Source organism: Hypomesus nipponensis, chromosome 16, assembly GCF_054491055.1.
Source record: "Hypomesus nipponensis isolate SF chromosome 16, ASM5449105v1, whole genome shotgun sequence".
NCBI lineage: Eukaryota > Metazoa > Chordata > Actinopteri > Osmeriformes > Osmeridae > Hypomesus > Hypomesus nipponensis.
The window spans coordinates 703603-718886 of record NC_140376.1 but is presented as its reverse complement, the minus strand read 5'-3'; the positions used below and the strand labels follow the sequence as shown (position 1 = coordinate 718886).

At 42.9% G+C, this 15284-nt stretch overlaps 3 protein-coding genes and 1 long non-coding RNA gene across 6 annotated transcripts in view; 1 reads left to right on the top strand and 3 right to left on the bottom strand.

Moving 5' to 3' along the window:
• The window catches only part of lpp (LIM domain containing preferred translocation partner in lipoma), a 130042-nt gene extending 125626 nt beyond the window's left edge, over positions 1-4416 (bottom strand). The window contains exons 1-2 of the mRNA XM_084676209.1: positions 4229-4416; positions 62-3764 (exon numbers count right to left, since the gene is read on the bottom strand). The gene's annotated coding sequence lies outside the window, so the exon portion shown is untranslated. The remainder of the gene's footprint in view (positions 1-61; positions 3765-4228) is intronic.
• On the top strand, positions 2428-11774 carry bcl6aa (BCL6A transcription repressor a). Of its 3 annotated transcripts, none has more exons than XM_084676206.1 (9): positions 2428-2493; positions 7078-7249; positions 7435-7656; positions 7736-8686; positions 9035-9216; positions 9342-9509; positions 9616-9746; positions 9919-10056; positions 10196-11774. In XM_084676206.1, exons 1-9 carry the CDS (start codon positions 2442-2444, stop codon positions 10337-10339), a joined length of 2160 nt encoding a protein of 719 aa, XP_084532332.1. In that variant the 5' UTR covers positions 2428-2441; the 3' UTR covers positions 10340-11774. The 3 variants fall into 3 exon arrangements, with proteins under 3 accessions (XP_084532332.1, XP_084532333.1, XP_084532334.1); XM_084676207.1 differs by lacking the exon at positions 2428-2493 and adding an exon at positions 4753-4837; XM_084676208.1 differs by lacking the exon at positions 2428-2493 and adding an exon at positions 4872-6637.
• A 286-nt stretch (positions 11775-12060) lies between these two features.
• LOC146254245 (uncharacterized) lies at positions 12061-13002 on the bottom strand. Its single transcript, XR_014731508.1, has 4 exons — positions 12880-13002; positions 12646-12720; positions 12371-12433; positions 12061-12303 (listed from the first exon to the last, which is right to left on the bottom strand). It is a non-coding gene; the product is annotated as an uncharacterized LOC146254245 (long non-coding RNA).
• A 141-nt stretch (positions 13003-13143) lies between these two features.
• On the bottom strand, positions 13144-15169 carry smx5. The gene is made up of 5 exons (XM_084675867.1): positions 15104-15169; positions 14724-14791; positions 14322-14352; positions 14143-14202; positions 13144-13803 (listed from the first exon to the last, which is right to left on the bottom strand). Exons 1-5 carry the CDS (start codon positions 15104-15106, stop codon positions 13678-13680), a joined length of 288 nt encoding a protein of 95 aa, XP_084531993.1. The 5' UTR covers positions 15107-15169; the 3' UTR covers positions 13144-13677.
• Positions 15170-15284: the final 115 nt, after the last annotated feature.

The window sequence follows — 15284 nt, the reverse complement described above, 5'->3', positions numbered from 1 at the left end:
GTTCTACATTATATGTGGTCAGAGCCACTAAGTTATACAATCAACCTATATACAGCAATACCTCCAAGGAGGAGCACAAGGTCCAGATGAATTTTGTGGGGAGTGTGCATGGGAGGAAGATATCATAGATAAGTCACTTTTTTTTTTTTTACACAAGGTCATATTACTAGGATCAACCTGACCCACTGTTGATAGAACAGCCATGGGCAGCCAGGGTTTTAGGGAAATGTTAATCCCTCTTCACAGGATAGGAGACTGGGGCTGGAGATTGGAGGCTGGGGCTGGAGATGGGAGGCTGGGGCTGGAGATGGGAGGCTGGGGCTGGAGATGGGAGGCTGGGGCTGGTTATTGATCAGCTGGTCTCTGTTGGATCCACACTCTCCAGCCTCCGTAAGTGGGTCATTTATTTTTGTTGGGAATTGGTTTAGTAAAAGTTTGCCAAGGTTTTGCAGTAATTATCTCATCCTTGTGTAGCCGGGCCCAGCATGGGGCCTGAGTAAATTACACATCTCTCTCCAAACTCCTGGATGGGTTTATGGCTGTGCATTATGCATAACAGTTCTGGAGCGCTTTAAACATCCCCCAAGTGGATTGAAATAAAGTTGACGTTGCTCTTTGTTTAGAGCCCAACACAGTCTTTCTTTGGCTGAATTGAAGATTGTTGTAAAGCGTGCGTTTTAATTATTTTGGAGACATTCTTCCCCCTTGGTTTGTAAACACCTGTGGTGCGGTGTTGGGACATTGTTGCGGATCGGAGGAAAGCGCACATCTTCCGGAGGGAGAAATTGTTTACATTATAACATAATCACATGCCTCTTCAACAAAGGTGGGGAAGGTAAACAGTAACTCCTTCTGAAATAATGGCTAACATTGATTCAAGCAAACTATTCAAACTTTTAAACTTTACAAACATACTTCGCAAACAACCTTCTTTCTTTCAACATAACTTATTTAAATATCATCTTGCATCGGTTGGGGTTGGAAGTTTAAGTGTCAAAGGTCAATAATTATTCCAAATGAATAATATTATGAATATGTCCACAGTTCAAAATTATAATATAAGTCAAGACCCAGGTTAATTTCTGACCATAAAATGTGCATAAATTGTAATTGAAACAATAATTGAAGCCAATGATTTTCCACGAGAAACATCTGTCAAAACTGATTGACCTTATGTGAAAGTATTTCAAAAGTTAAAATGTTTCTACAAAACTAATTTTAACCAAAGTTACTCTCTTACACACATCTGAGTTAATGCTTCTCAGATGTGTGTACCTAAAATATTCCTTTCCTGGTCGTCTATTGTTAACCCACATTCACTTTCTATGATAATTTAAATAATGGGAACAGTAAAAACTTGTCAGTCAGAGCAGGGGTTGATACGATCTTCCCCAAAGGCTTTCAAAGTATGTAGGTCATTCACTTGTGAGCGCAGTAGAATCAGACTGAGCCCTCCACTGTCTCAATGCTCTGGTAATGAAACACACTTGACAGGAGGCTAAAGACAATGCAAAGCGATATTCCCACAGGTACTGGTAGATCTTGCCTGTACACGTTTTTCAGAGATGGAAAAAAGCAGACACTCTTAATCACCTGACATCCTGTGTAACCTCTGCTCTCAAAGATGAGCCCACACATTGTGAGTGAGGCAGAGCACAGGCAGACTATTTATAGAACAGGCCTTCCTGTCTTCACTGGTGTTCACCTCTGCGTTTACCTCAGAATTGGGTATAGCTGTTTCAAACAGCAAGAACAAAAAAAAACATCTTTGTTTTGGGTACAGAAGTTCACAAAGACTTGAGTGACATCAGTACCTTAGGGAGACGTGCTTGTGTGTCTAACAGGAGAAGGTACAACATTGTTATTCACCTGCAGAACAAGACTGTTACACAGTTGAAGGCACACCACTGTAATTAACACACAACACGTTATTGAGTTTGCTAGATTACTCTATGTCCCAAAAAATACATACTATAAAGAAAACTAACAAAAACGTATTTAACCCTTGTGTTATCTTCGGGTCATTCTGACCCATCAGTCATTGTGACCCACCGTCGTATTGTGACAAATTTAATATATTTTTTTGTTTTTGTATTGGGTAACACAACGATGATTTATTATGAACCTTTGGGTCATGTGACCCGAAGGCAGCACAAAGGTTAAATTCTGAAGACCGTTTTATTGATATTTTAAAACACTTGAATCCAGAATTAATGTAATCAAAAGATAGTGCAGCCTTAAATCAAAAACGGGTTCATGCATACTGCAGACATCAAAACTAGTTACGGACTAATAAGTCCAGGTTCATCAAATCGATGTGTCAGACCAGATTAATGCTCGGCCTGCACTTTGCTTTGGGTGAACTCTCAACCAAGATTCATGTCTCCATATTTGTCTCCTCAGCCCAGCACATGTTCCTCCTGTACCAGGGAGCCAACAGGATGCGAGAGGACAGCCCGGCCCTGGTCTGGAACCAGCACAAACAACCCCTGGGTTAGTATGACGGGCCTCGTGGCAGCATAACTGTTAGGAGGAACACGAAGATTACATCCATCTCCTCCTGCTCTTAATCTCTCAATTCAATGAGAACTGTGCCAAGCGGCCAGTGAAGAAAAAAACTGTGAAATGTCAATTTACAACTGACATCAAGAAACCTGAGGTGAAGTTATAGTTAAAAGAGCTCTGTTTTTTTTTTTACTACTCAAGCCAGTTAGTCTGGAAAGGCAACATTTAAACTCTTGCATCAACAAGTAGCACAATAGCCTACTCCTTCACACCTACAGCTTCAAGTCATGATCAGAATCCATGAACACTCACTTAAAGAAGCTTGTGTTTGTTAGAGTATCCAAAATAAACCCTCTGCCATTTAATACCGTATTCATCTATTGTTGGAATTTGCAAACTGGAAATGTGAGCTATGCGTTAGTGTCAATCAATGTAAATATTTATCGAAATATTCAGTCATGTGTAGTAGGCCTACAAATATTTCACTAAGCCTTTATCTTTCACATTTGAATAAGTGTTTGTTTAGAAATAACACCTCCATTTCACAGACTCAGAAGCACAGGCTTCCCCATACAAAATGTGTCTAACGGAGGATATGTTTATAACTAAATGAGCTGCCCAAAGTAGCCCAATTTGCAAAGGTATTATGTTTGTGGAAAGATTGTACGCTTAGCATTGCTCAGAATTTAGGACAATGGCGTGTGTGCTTTAAACCTTTTTCAGATCGACTGTTTATTGCCCATGCAGGGTTTGTTTATAACGCAAAAAAATGTAATTCGCCACAAAGAAAAGCCGTTTACAATGTAATAGGCCAAACCGCACAAACAAGCACTGTATCTTAAATACGCTGGCTACTGTTTAAAGTCAATTAATTGGCTCAAATTGTTTTAAATAAATTAAGACTACAATAGCCTACTGGAAATTACGTTCATGTTGAGTAGCCTACCCATCTGTTTAGACCGTGTACGCTATCGATGCTGAGGAGCGGTTAATGTAATCTTAATCAGTGCCTGAAATGAAAATAGACATGTTAACTTTAACTTCTCGTTCACTCAAAGGGACAGTCCGATTATGTGCGACGTTGTGCGAGGGCCTCGCGTCGGACCAGTGACAAACAGCTGCTCCGGGACTTGGCCTTGACACCTGACATATGAAACAGCTACATAAAACATGTCAGAATTCAAAACGGTAGCCTACTTTGGGCTGTGGAAGTCTGCCACGGCACAGGCCTCTGCTTGTTGTCCCAAAACTGAACTAACCTATAGAACGGGAAATACAAGACGAGGTTAGTTAAGTTCACCTTTATTTAGTTAAGCAGCCTTGTAGGCAGCACGTTTTGGCCCACGACAATTCGCTATAAATCGGTTACTTTATATGTTACTTTAGGTTACTTTATAGCATACTACAATAGCTGTATTTTGTAACCTCATAGGTTGCAATATTCCGATTTTGATCGAGATTGAACACCAAAAACACAGAGGTTTAAGACGAGTTAATTAGTTTAGTAAAGTTGCCTCGAGAAATGCAATACTGCGAATGGCATCATGTTCTTGAACTGCATTCAAATGGTCAAGATGCTAGACTACACGCGGCGGGCGTCCAGCCTGCCAGAAGTGTATTTTATCACATAAAACCGACAAAAGGCACTAAAGCCAAATTACTGCGTTTCCAATCGAGTCTCGGATGAGAGAGCCTTTCCAAAAACAAACCCATGATGATTTACCAGCAATCCACAGAAATGAAGATAGAAAAGTGGAATAGCATATTTGAGCCTTTCTCTGCAGGAGAAACAAAAATTCATAATTTCACATAGGTCTAGGATAACCGTGTCCGAGTATGCTCCAGTAATGTGTTGTGAGCAGGCTTTGCCAGTGAGTTTATTACAGGGGAAACACAACGAATGGATACGTTGCTTATGTCATTGAATAGTAAATTAGTTCTGAGAATCTCGGATCCCCGGCACAGGGTATTGGTTGTTAAGGCAGCTCGTCTGCCCACGTGATTGTCTAGAATGGACGGTTCCAAAAAGAGGGTGAATCTATTCCCACCACAGTATATTTCTCCCATAATCGTGGAAAATAATGTGCTTTTTAAGATTTAGTAAACATTTTACTTTCTTCACAAGGGTTTATAAACGTGTAATGTATACTATAGATTTAAATAAAAATTCGAGAGAGCTGGAATGTTAACTTTTTGAAAAACCCTGCTCAACCCAGCCCTCGGAAAATGGTATGGTCGCAGGCTCAAATTCCGAGAATTGAGCTCGTCTGATTCTTAGAACTGGGGTTCTTAGAAGTGGTGATGCAAGAAGTTTCTAGGAAAGCGCTACCAGGTGATTTTTTAAATTCCTTTTTTCCCTCTGTAAATATGGCGCGAAGCTGTAGGCTCCGCAGCTCTCCCGGTGCTGGTGTGGTTGGATTGACAGTCTGTGAATGTTTTTAAAAATGTTTATCTAGGTGTTTGGTAGACAGTGAGAGCCGTTAATACTGCGTGTCTGGGTTTATGACAGTGCTCTTGACAGATCCTCTACCTAATGTTAGGCTTTCTCAGCGGCGGTTCGCTGTTAGAGGTCTGGGTGAGCGCGCTTCAAACCGGGGGTTTTAAGCGGTGTTCCGCTCGCAGTTGGGAGTTAAATTAGATTACGTTGAGCAGAGCTAGCAATAGCGGAGGGGTGAGCTGGACTACTAATAATAAACAAGACGCTCAGGGTTTCACTGCGCCGCTTTCTATGCTCCAAAAATTACTTACTCTTAAGTTGAACATTGATTTGGGCAGATTATTTCTCCGCTTCCACAAGTGTCATTGCCATGTGAAGGAATAAATGTGGAAGTTCTGTTAATCAGTGGGTAGTCTTGTTTTGATAACAGGTTGTTGTTGTTTTATTGGCAGCTATAAGAAGGTTAGTTTGTTGAGATAGTTATGGTTTTACAATGACGAGCAGCAACGCGCTGTCTATATAATATTTGTATTGTGTCATCACGCACTTGTAAGGAAAGGGACAAAAACATTGTTGCCTGCCCTGGTTTTGAAGCGTTTAAGTGCTCACATTTGTATCCGCACGCAGACCGCTGTTGGGAAAGGGAAGATCTTGGGACACAAAGTTGATGAATTGAACTTGGCGACCGCATCTCCGGTTGTCCTTGCCAATAGTTTATTGATCGAATTAAAGGTTAGGCAACTTTTAAGTGTAGTTTGTGATCGTGTTTTGAGTTCGGCTCAATGGGTTGTTGTTATTTTGACAAACACGTTTGGCTGACAAGAAGTAGACTAAAATAGCAACATTTGAAAACATGATGAAACGAAATGTTATCATGGTAACATCGCGTAGGACACTGAACATTTTGCACAGTTGTAAAACATTAGTCTACCTTTATATAGTCTATCATTATATGTTCTTTTCTTATAAATCAGACTAGTACGGACGTTTCCAGTTGCAACTTCAGACTTGGCATTTAAAGATACAATCATAAATCATTGTCCTGTAATGCAATAGTGTTCTTTCTGGACTACAGCCAGTTTCGTAAATGTAGTAATCTATGTATAAGGTTTAATTAGCCTAGTTAATAATTGTGGTAAAAGGCTGTATCCATGTAAAATATTTCAAAAGGTGTATTAAACCTGTATGCCTAGTTGTGCCACGGTGAAGATGGTGTTGGTGGTGAAGTTATATTCATACGCTCCAACATGTGCCGAACACGCGTGGCCAAGTAAACCATGACATCTTGCGGTTGGAGAAGAGCGGGCTTTATTGTCAAGGCAGACCTTGCAGTTTTAATGAAAAAAAGACCTTCGTTTTAAGTTTATTAGGCCTGTTTAAATCATGGTAAGAAAGAATATCAGTTATTGCTTTGGAACTGTCGTTATAGGCTATTGGCACTAAGTCATAATACAAAATAAAAAAAAGCTATAGCCTACCTCAACTTCTGACTAACTTCTAACAGGACGAACAATTAAGATGCATGTATAGGCTACATGGAAGATACATAGGTTAAAGCATATATTTGGATTTAAAATTAATCCAAATTGGGTTGGTTCAATGTCACACTACTGTAATGAACAAACGATGGGAAGACGCTGGGAAACACATTAATTTTGATCTTGGCCGGAATGCTCGTCATACAGTATATTCCAGGTAAAAAAAGGGATCACGCGCTAATTAAGGCCTACATCATATTTAGGCACAGATTAGGATTTTTAAATTCCTTGATGTGCTTAATTTTCAAAGTTAGGCTATCTTCGGGGGAAATCTGTTAATTATGTTTCTTCTGGGCGATGTCATGTTTTACAACTTTGTTAACCCAGTAGTGCATCTTGCCACTAGAATGGAAAGCGCCAAGTTTCATATTTCTTAATAAACAGCGCCGCCCGTTGGAGAGTTTTGATACATAGCCTAATAAATTACTGGGCACCACTGAAATCTAGTCTTAATGTTATGGGACATTCACGCCAATACTGTACTATTAAACAACTTGTCGGTCCTCTTAAGTGTTTTGACACCGGACTTTTACCACGTGTTAAAAAAATAATAAATAACCATTATATTTTTGTATGGATTCTTTTCCCGCCTTACAGAGCTTGACAAAATGACTTGCGCGGCAGACAGCTGCATACAGTTCACGCGCCATGCCAGTGACGTTCTACTCAATCTGAACCGGCTGCGCAGCAGAGACATCCTGACGGACGTCACCATCCTGGTCAGCAGGCAGCAGTTCAGGGCACACAAGACTGTCCTCATGGCTTGCAGGTGTGTGCCCGTGGTCCCAGAAGTCTGTGGTCTCAAATGTATAATTCCCCATGCTTTCCAGTGAAAGTGATTCATATTCCTTCCTTCCAACCTCTCTCTCTCTCTCTCTCTCTCTCTCTCTCTCTCTCTCTCTCTCTCTCTCTCTCTCTCTCTCTCTCTCTCTCTCTCTCAACTCTCTCTTTTAGTGGGCTGTTTTACACAATCTTCACCGATTCCCTGAAGTGCAACCTTAACGCCATTAGCTTGGACCCCAAGGTGGACCCAGAGGGCTTTGCCATCCTGTTGGAGTTCATGTACACGTCCCGGCTGACCCTGAAGGAGAGCCTGATCGTGGCCATCATGAACACCGCCATCTACCTGCAGATGGACCACGTTGTGGACACCTGTCACAGATTCATGAAGTCAAGGTAAGCAGAGTAGGACTTCAGTTAAACAGCTGTGTTAAAACTGTGTAGCTGGTTACTAACCCTCTCACCATCTCCACAGCGATCCGACCACTAAACTACCCAGAGACGAGTTCCTGGTCAGCCCCTTGCTGTTGCCCCAGGATGTGCATGCGTACCGCCCCCAGGACGTGGTGGACAGCCTGCCTGGCCGTATGGCCCCCTTCCGGGATGGGAGATCCTACGGCTCCAGCATGTTCAACAGTGTCAACACTCCCAGCAACTACCATCTCTACGGCCAGTTCCCCATGCAGGGGTTCCCCTTCCCACTCTGCAAGCTGACCGATGCCAAAAACGCTTTCGCCGATCTCTCCAAGAGCAGCATCCACCACAAGCACTGTTCCCCCCCAGACGCCGGAGGCAGCATGAGGGTGGAGTACAGCCGACCCTGCCACGCCTCCGCCTACTCCTCCTCCTCTTCCAGGGAGCCGGCCAGGGAGGAGGAGGTGCGGAGGGAGAGCCATGAGGCAGTCGGCCAGCTGGCGGTCGCGGCGTCCAGGAAGCAAGGCTTCCTGGGTCTGGCCCACGAGGCGCTGAAGGAGGCGGGGAAGGAGCACGCGCCCCAGACGGAGGAGGATATGAGCCACCGGCACTACCCCCTGGGGGTCTCCTCCATCGGACGCAAGGGCCTGATGAGCAGCCCACAGAGCCCGCTCAAGTCCGACTGCCAGCCCAACTCCCCCACGGAGTCCAGCAGCAGCAAGAACGCAGGCCTCTCCCAGGCCACCCGCGCCCAGGCCCCGCCCAGCACACAGGACCCCAAGGCCCGCAACTGGAAGAAGTACAAGTTCATCGTGCTCAACCAGAGCGCCAAGGAGGAGGAGGGGGCTGGGCTCCAGGAGCAAGGCCTGCTCTCACCCCAGCGCCTCGGTCTGACTCCATACCTCCACCCCGGGGATGCAGAGCACCTGGACCCCCAGACTTCCAAGATCAGCGGGCACGAAGAGGACCTGCCCGCTCCTCAGGCCAGCCGCCTCAACAACATCATCAACAGGTGAGCTCCCGGGGGACACCTGTTCATCCTGTGGTTGTCTTTGTAACCGTGCCAAACATTCTTTTCATTACACAACTTGCAGAACTGTTCAAACTTTGAATTTCAGTATTACAAAACAGAATATTGAAGTGTGTGTGTGTGTGTGTGTGCGCAATGACCCGTTTCACTAGAAACCTCTCCACTGTTTTAATTGTTTTTCCATAGTAGCATCTTTAAGTGTTCAAACTAACCTAGGGGCTGTTTTATTCAAATCCGCTGGCCTACATATTGGGTGTCTGTCCCTGCTGCATTTAAGACCGTCCTGTGGAACGGCGTCTTACACAAAGCGCTTGTTGTTTCTCTCTCTAGAGCACTTGAGGGATCGCAGCGCAGCGCCGACAGCCACTCCTCTCTCTACATGAGCCACTTAAAGTGCTCCTCTTGCGGCTCCCAGTCCCCCCTGCACTCAGAAGTGTGTCCCAACACCTCTGCTTCCCGATTGGCCGAGGAGATGGCAGAGCTTCATTCAGAATACTCCGACTCCAGCTGTGGTTGGTTGATTTAAATTTACGGGGGTGTTGTCTCCCGTGGTCCATGGCGAGCACATACCACAGACCGCTCTGAATTCTTTGACTTATTCTTTTCCCTCTTCCTTCCCTTCCTCATCTTCATACAGAAAACGGCACTTTCTTCTGTAACGAATGCGACTCGAAGTACGCAGAGGAGGAAGCTCTGAAGCGCCACATGCTCCAGATGCACAGTGACAAGCCATACAAGTGTGACCGCTGCCAGGCTGCCTTCCGCTACAAGGGAAACCTCGCCAGCCACAAGACCGTTCACACAGGTACCGGAGGAACATCCAGGCAGCGGCCAGTTCATTTACCTTTGAAGACTCCGTCTCTGTCTCATGTTTCACTACTTGAAGTTTGTGTATATTTCTTGTGTTCCAGGAGAAAAGCCGTATCGTTGTAACATCTGTGGTGCTCAGTTCAACAGACCAGCCAACCTCAAGACCCATACACGTATTCACTCAGGAGAAAAGCCATACAAATGCGAAACGTGCGGAGCGCGTTTTGTACAGGTGAGTTCCCCTCACCGTCATCAAACAGCAAGAGAGGGAGGAACTGTCTTGAACTTACTAGACCTATTGTTGGTGTGCTGTAGCACCTTGATTAGGTTGCAGGGTTCAAATCCCCTTTTACTGTAAACTGCTTTGATAGGCGCCTACTAAATGAAAACATTGTGGTTATCAGGTCGCTCACCTCCGGGCTCATGTGTTGATCCACACGGGGGAGAAGCCGTACCCCTGTGAGATCTGTGGGACACGCTTCCGTCACCTGCAGACGCTGAAGAGCCACCTGCGCATCCACACGGGAGAGAAGCCCTACCATGTGAGCACACGCACGTCCACACCTTAACCTGACCTTCCTCATAACACACACACACACCTTTTTTCCTTCAAATTAAAATAGTCAACTCCAATAGACTTATAGATACAAATTAATGTTGTGCTTTTATCTTTTTCCTCAGTGTGAGAAATGCAATTTGCACTTTCGCCACAAGAGTCAGCTACGATTGCATCTTCGACAGAAGCACGGCGCGATAACTAACACAAAGATCCAGTACCGCATGTCCACCTCAGAGCTGCCCACAGACCTGACTAAGGCCTGCTGAGTGGCAAAGGAGGGCGCCCATATTGACCACGGCATTCAATGACCCCACTGCGTACAATCATCCAAAACTGTAGTGCCACACTGTGTTGATTTGATGGGATACATGGGCAGTATGTGCCAAGTACACGGGTTTCCTCGACATGTGAACATAGAACCACATCTGGTATCTTAGTCACTTTATTGTTTCTATATAGATATAAATATATAATTATGCCGGCAGTGTTTTGAAGCTTTGAAGGTACCTAATATAAAGCTTTATTTTGTTGACTAAAGGATGGAATGTAAAGAGTAAAAATCCAGTTTTTGAGGATGAAGTATTTTATATAAAAGAACTTACTTTTTCTGAAAGTATTTGAAAATTTTGATTGAAGGGTGGTACTATATTTTAAGGTAACGGAAGATTTGGCTGTATATAGAATTTAAGACATTTTCTGTCTACATATGATACCGTGTAAAGTTGCCACTTTTGAAGTGAGGAAAAAACTGTGCAAAAAATTTGACAACTTAATTGGTAAATTAAGTGGCTGAAATGAAGAGAATGACTGCTGCTCTTTGAAGTGGAAGAAATGCATGATTCATTACTACTGTTGCCAATAGTTAACGTTCATGAACCGGGCAACTGCATAAATATCGTGACAATGTGTAATATCTATTAGGTTGCTCTCTGCTGGCAGAGCCAATCTATGATTAAATGTTGAAATATGCATTTCTGCTTTGGTATGACCAAGAAGATATTTGACTTCAAACGTATTTGTATAGATGTGGTTTTGTTTTAGTTTCCTTTTTTGGTAAGTGAAGGTTTACAGTTTGTCGTTCTAGAAGCTAAAGTGAAGTTGTATAAATGTCCAAAATTGTGTTTGTACATACACTGTGTACTTAATGTGCCTTTCTATCAGGTAGCTGGATACCTTTATGTTCAGGCTTCCTGTTAAGGTACAGCTTCATGACGTTACGTGTCCAAGGTTTCTTTGGGGGGGTGTGTGTGTGTGTTTGGGTGTATATTTTCTAAAATGCTTGTCACCAACCTTAAACCGTGCAAATCATAATCGCTCAACCTCAAATCTTCTGGATTTAGTTTTGGATTAGGCTTTTTTTTTCTACTGCATTAAACTGTACAATCTTAGATGTATGAATGTAAAATAAAGGTAATGGATTTCTATGTATTAATTTGAGTGTTTCTTGGGTAAAGAAGTTCAGATCAAGGAAATGCAACTGTAGTACAACTCCCTAGACAGACTTAAGAGGTTAGGATTAATAAAAATTTAACATGGACTTAACTGGCACGGTACGATCAGTCAAGCTAAAACTGTAGCGCTTTCATGTAAAAAGGGATATTTTCAAAGTGGTCATGTTGGTTTACCTAACCTCTTCTGCTCACCTCTGTAATGTCACCCTGTTTTTTTACTCTGTGAAAATAAAGTAATTAATGAAAAACATCCTGCTTGTCATTCCTATGAAACATTTATTTGGAACCCATCCATGTTGGCAGTTTTAATCTCCCCTAACTGAGAAAATAATGTATCTTCTATATCGTGGACATTGGCTCAGGCTAGTAACTTACATCCTTTTTGTAAATGTATTCCACCAATGTGAACGCCCTCAGGAAGAGACTAATCCTAGTTAAAGTATAGATGCATAACTATGAAAAATACATCTCAATCATGATTATTAGCCAAACCCCCAAAACGTGTTTTCTCAAGGTCTCATGATGTTACCGCAAGGTCCAGAGGAAATAATACATTTTATTCTCATGACAACGGAGCCATTGACATTAAAAACATCTTATTAACCCACAGACGGTCTGTCAACATTACAATACTTGAGCAAAAGAGATTCTGGGTGAAAGACCTCGATAGATTCCTCTACCTCCATCTGGGTGTGGTCTGAGTCTAGGGAATCGAATGGCAACGTGTCATCAAGGTTCTCTGGTCCGAGTCTCAAATGCTGCTCTCTCTTGGTCGATATCTGCAGAAAAGCAACGATGTCAAAGACTTCACCGCTATCATTATATGAGCGAGAGACGACCGAATACCTCTTCATCTGAAAACTCTCCTGATGTAGATCTAGGTGGAGAATCCCCAAGAGGCTCACCCATCTAAGAAACGGCGGTAGTTTATTAGTTGTAGTAATGTATACGTTTAATTTAAAACCTATGGAATTCAAGTTGAGAAATTCACAAACGGGACAATTCGTTTCCAGATAACGAATAAAAAACCGGAAAGTCGTTCAATTTTTTTTAACAATACCAGGTAAACGGGGACGGGTGGCAACACTAGTTTACAGCTTGCTAAAGTAGAAGGTCCTCACCTCATCACCTACAGCTGCCGTGTCGGTGTCATGTCTACGCTTCTCTCTCCGTTCACCTCCGGTGGCGCGAGGCTCCTGTGGACCAAAACACAACACTCAACCAATTAAGCTTAACCTTTACACGGTGTGGCCGCATCAATAATATAGACACTTGTTATGTCACATATGGGTCAATATCTGACTCTATATGCTAATTACTCAACATCGGACAAACATATTGGCAGGTAATCTTACCATGGTGTCAGTGCTGGACTTGTCCTTTCTGGGAACAGGCGGGAAGGGCCGGATAGAGCCGACAAGATGGATGTTGCATGCAAGCAATTACCATCCACTTAAATAACGTACACCTATGCACTAGTGACCTCATATCCTGTGAGTTTCACTAGCCTATCTGATAGCTTCTCAGATACTCCATAAGTCAGATGTAAAAAGACAAGTAGCCGTACACTAGCCCCCACCACACGCACCCTACGACATCAACTGTCAAACACAGGTAGCAAGGATCAAACCAAGGTTTATTTTCACACAATAACAAAATAAATCAGAAATGTTTTTCCTTGGAGGTTAGAAACAGAAAATCATCAAACTGAAGAACAAAAACATTTAAATTCATGACTGGCAGATTCAGAAGAGCGTGTATAAACCTTGGCATAGAACTAAAGCTATTCTATAAAAAAAAAAACACAAAACATCAACATATTTAATTTGTACAATGTAAAGAAAGACTTTCAATTACTGTTGTTGGTCACATCTAAACATAAACGTACGTTATTTAAAACCACGGCTATCGCCTCACTTAGGAGTGTGTAACCTAGACAGTGACCTCAGTCAAAGAACAAATTCAAAGTTAGATGGAACCCAAAAAGGTTCCAATAGAGAGATAAGAAATAATTTCCCAGAGGAATTCATATCTCTACTAACCGAAACCTTCACAAAAGGGACCATCGGCAATAACATGATTCCAAATAACAGACATTAGATGTGTCAAAAGACCAGACCCCCCAACCCCCAGTCAAGCCAGTTGTGATGACATCACTGCTTCTGCTGCATGGCCTCTTTGCGGGCGGCGTCCTGAAGCAGCTGGGTGTCCACCTCGTCAGCGGGCAGCTGCACGTAGCGCACCACGGAGCCCCGGATGAAACAGTTCTTCACAGACAGCTGAAGGACACAAGGGATCGATTATGTACTGCAGGTTGACAGGCCGCTAGGAGACTGTCGACAGGAGCAGGACCAAAGACTCTGTCCCTTTTTACAAATGGCGACAAGGTAAAACATGTGACAATGTGACACTTGAACCTGAGGTTCCACCAAGAAGACTCGGCTGCTTTGATGCATCAAGAAACGGGTGTGACATCTTGTTCTGAGGAGTCCTGTCTCCCCCAACCCCTCCTCCCCATGATGGACTCCGAGACAGCATCAGACTGGCAAATCTTGTCTGATTATTCCTTGTCAGACATGTGACAGATATGCTGTGTGCAGCAACGCATTAACACTCACCATGTGAGGGTATTTCTCTGGGTCTGTCACGCTGATGTCTGTGAGTTTTATGTTCAAATACTGAGGAAAAAAAAAATCACACAAAACAGCAAGCGTGGAAATAGGTTAGTTAAAGTGTCACTGAAGGAGTGGTGTTTGTAAGGTTGTTAAATTGAAAGAGCCAGAAGCTGCCTGGTTACCTGATCAACTGAGTGAAGAGTTCCGCAGATGCTGAAAAAGGAACGCAGACGTCATACAAACGTACGTTGTTGTATCGTTTACTAGTAATTCCATAAAATACAAATCTCGCAAAACAGGTGTTTACGACGTATCAGTAACTATTTATGGGAATACTAATACTACTGCGGAGGTAGTGATGCGCTAACAGACTAATTGAAAAGTAGCAAGAATAGTGTCGAGTAGTAAGACTGTAGTACAGTACAGTTAATATTACACCCCGTTTGGGTTCTGATGGCCTTAAAAGGATCAGATTTTTTTGACTTTTCACAAATCCTAGGTCATCGGAAACAAGGTCGTTTTTTATTATTCGTATTAGGCCATTCGTTGACAGCTCTGCAATATACCAATAAAGCAACACATACCTCAAGTCATTTTTGAGCTCCACTACCACGTCCTTACCCACCAAAGATTTGAAAAACGAGTAGAAAAGCTGTAATGCAAAACATATGATTCATTATGAAGCGAGCAGTGAATGTATCCATGATGATAAATGTTTCTACGTGTACTAAACGTCTGATAGATTGCCCCAGGAAATGCAAGTGATGCTCATCAGGCTAGCCAGCTAGCTAACGACGCGATCTAATTGTATGGGCAGTTGGCAATAAAATGATTGATTCATTGATCAACTAATGTATTAGCTTAATTGTTATTCCACTGCGGGATGCTTACAAAATTGCGTTGGTTAAATACATGTACGAGACATAATTTTTTAAAACTTTCTAAAGGAACGAAATATTCTCACCATTGTCGGCGTTGTATTTTCTGTCTCGGGTTGATGACGTATACAATTATCGTTGAAAACCCATTGGGGGGGAAGTGTGTTAAGTCATATTTCAGCGACAATCGTGCCCAGACTCGTGAACGTTGAAAGAAACACTCGCAGTACTGTAGAGTTACAGCAGGTGTCAGCATTTACTAAGGAC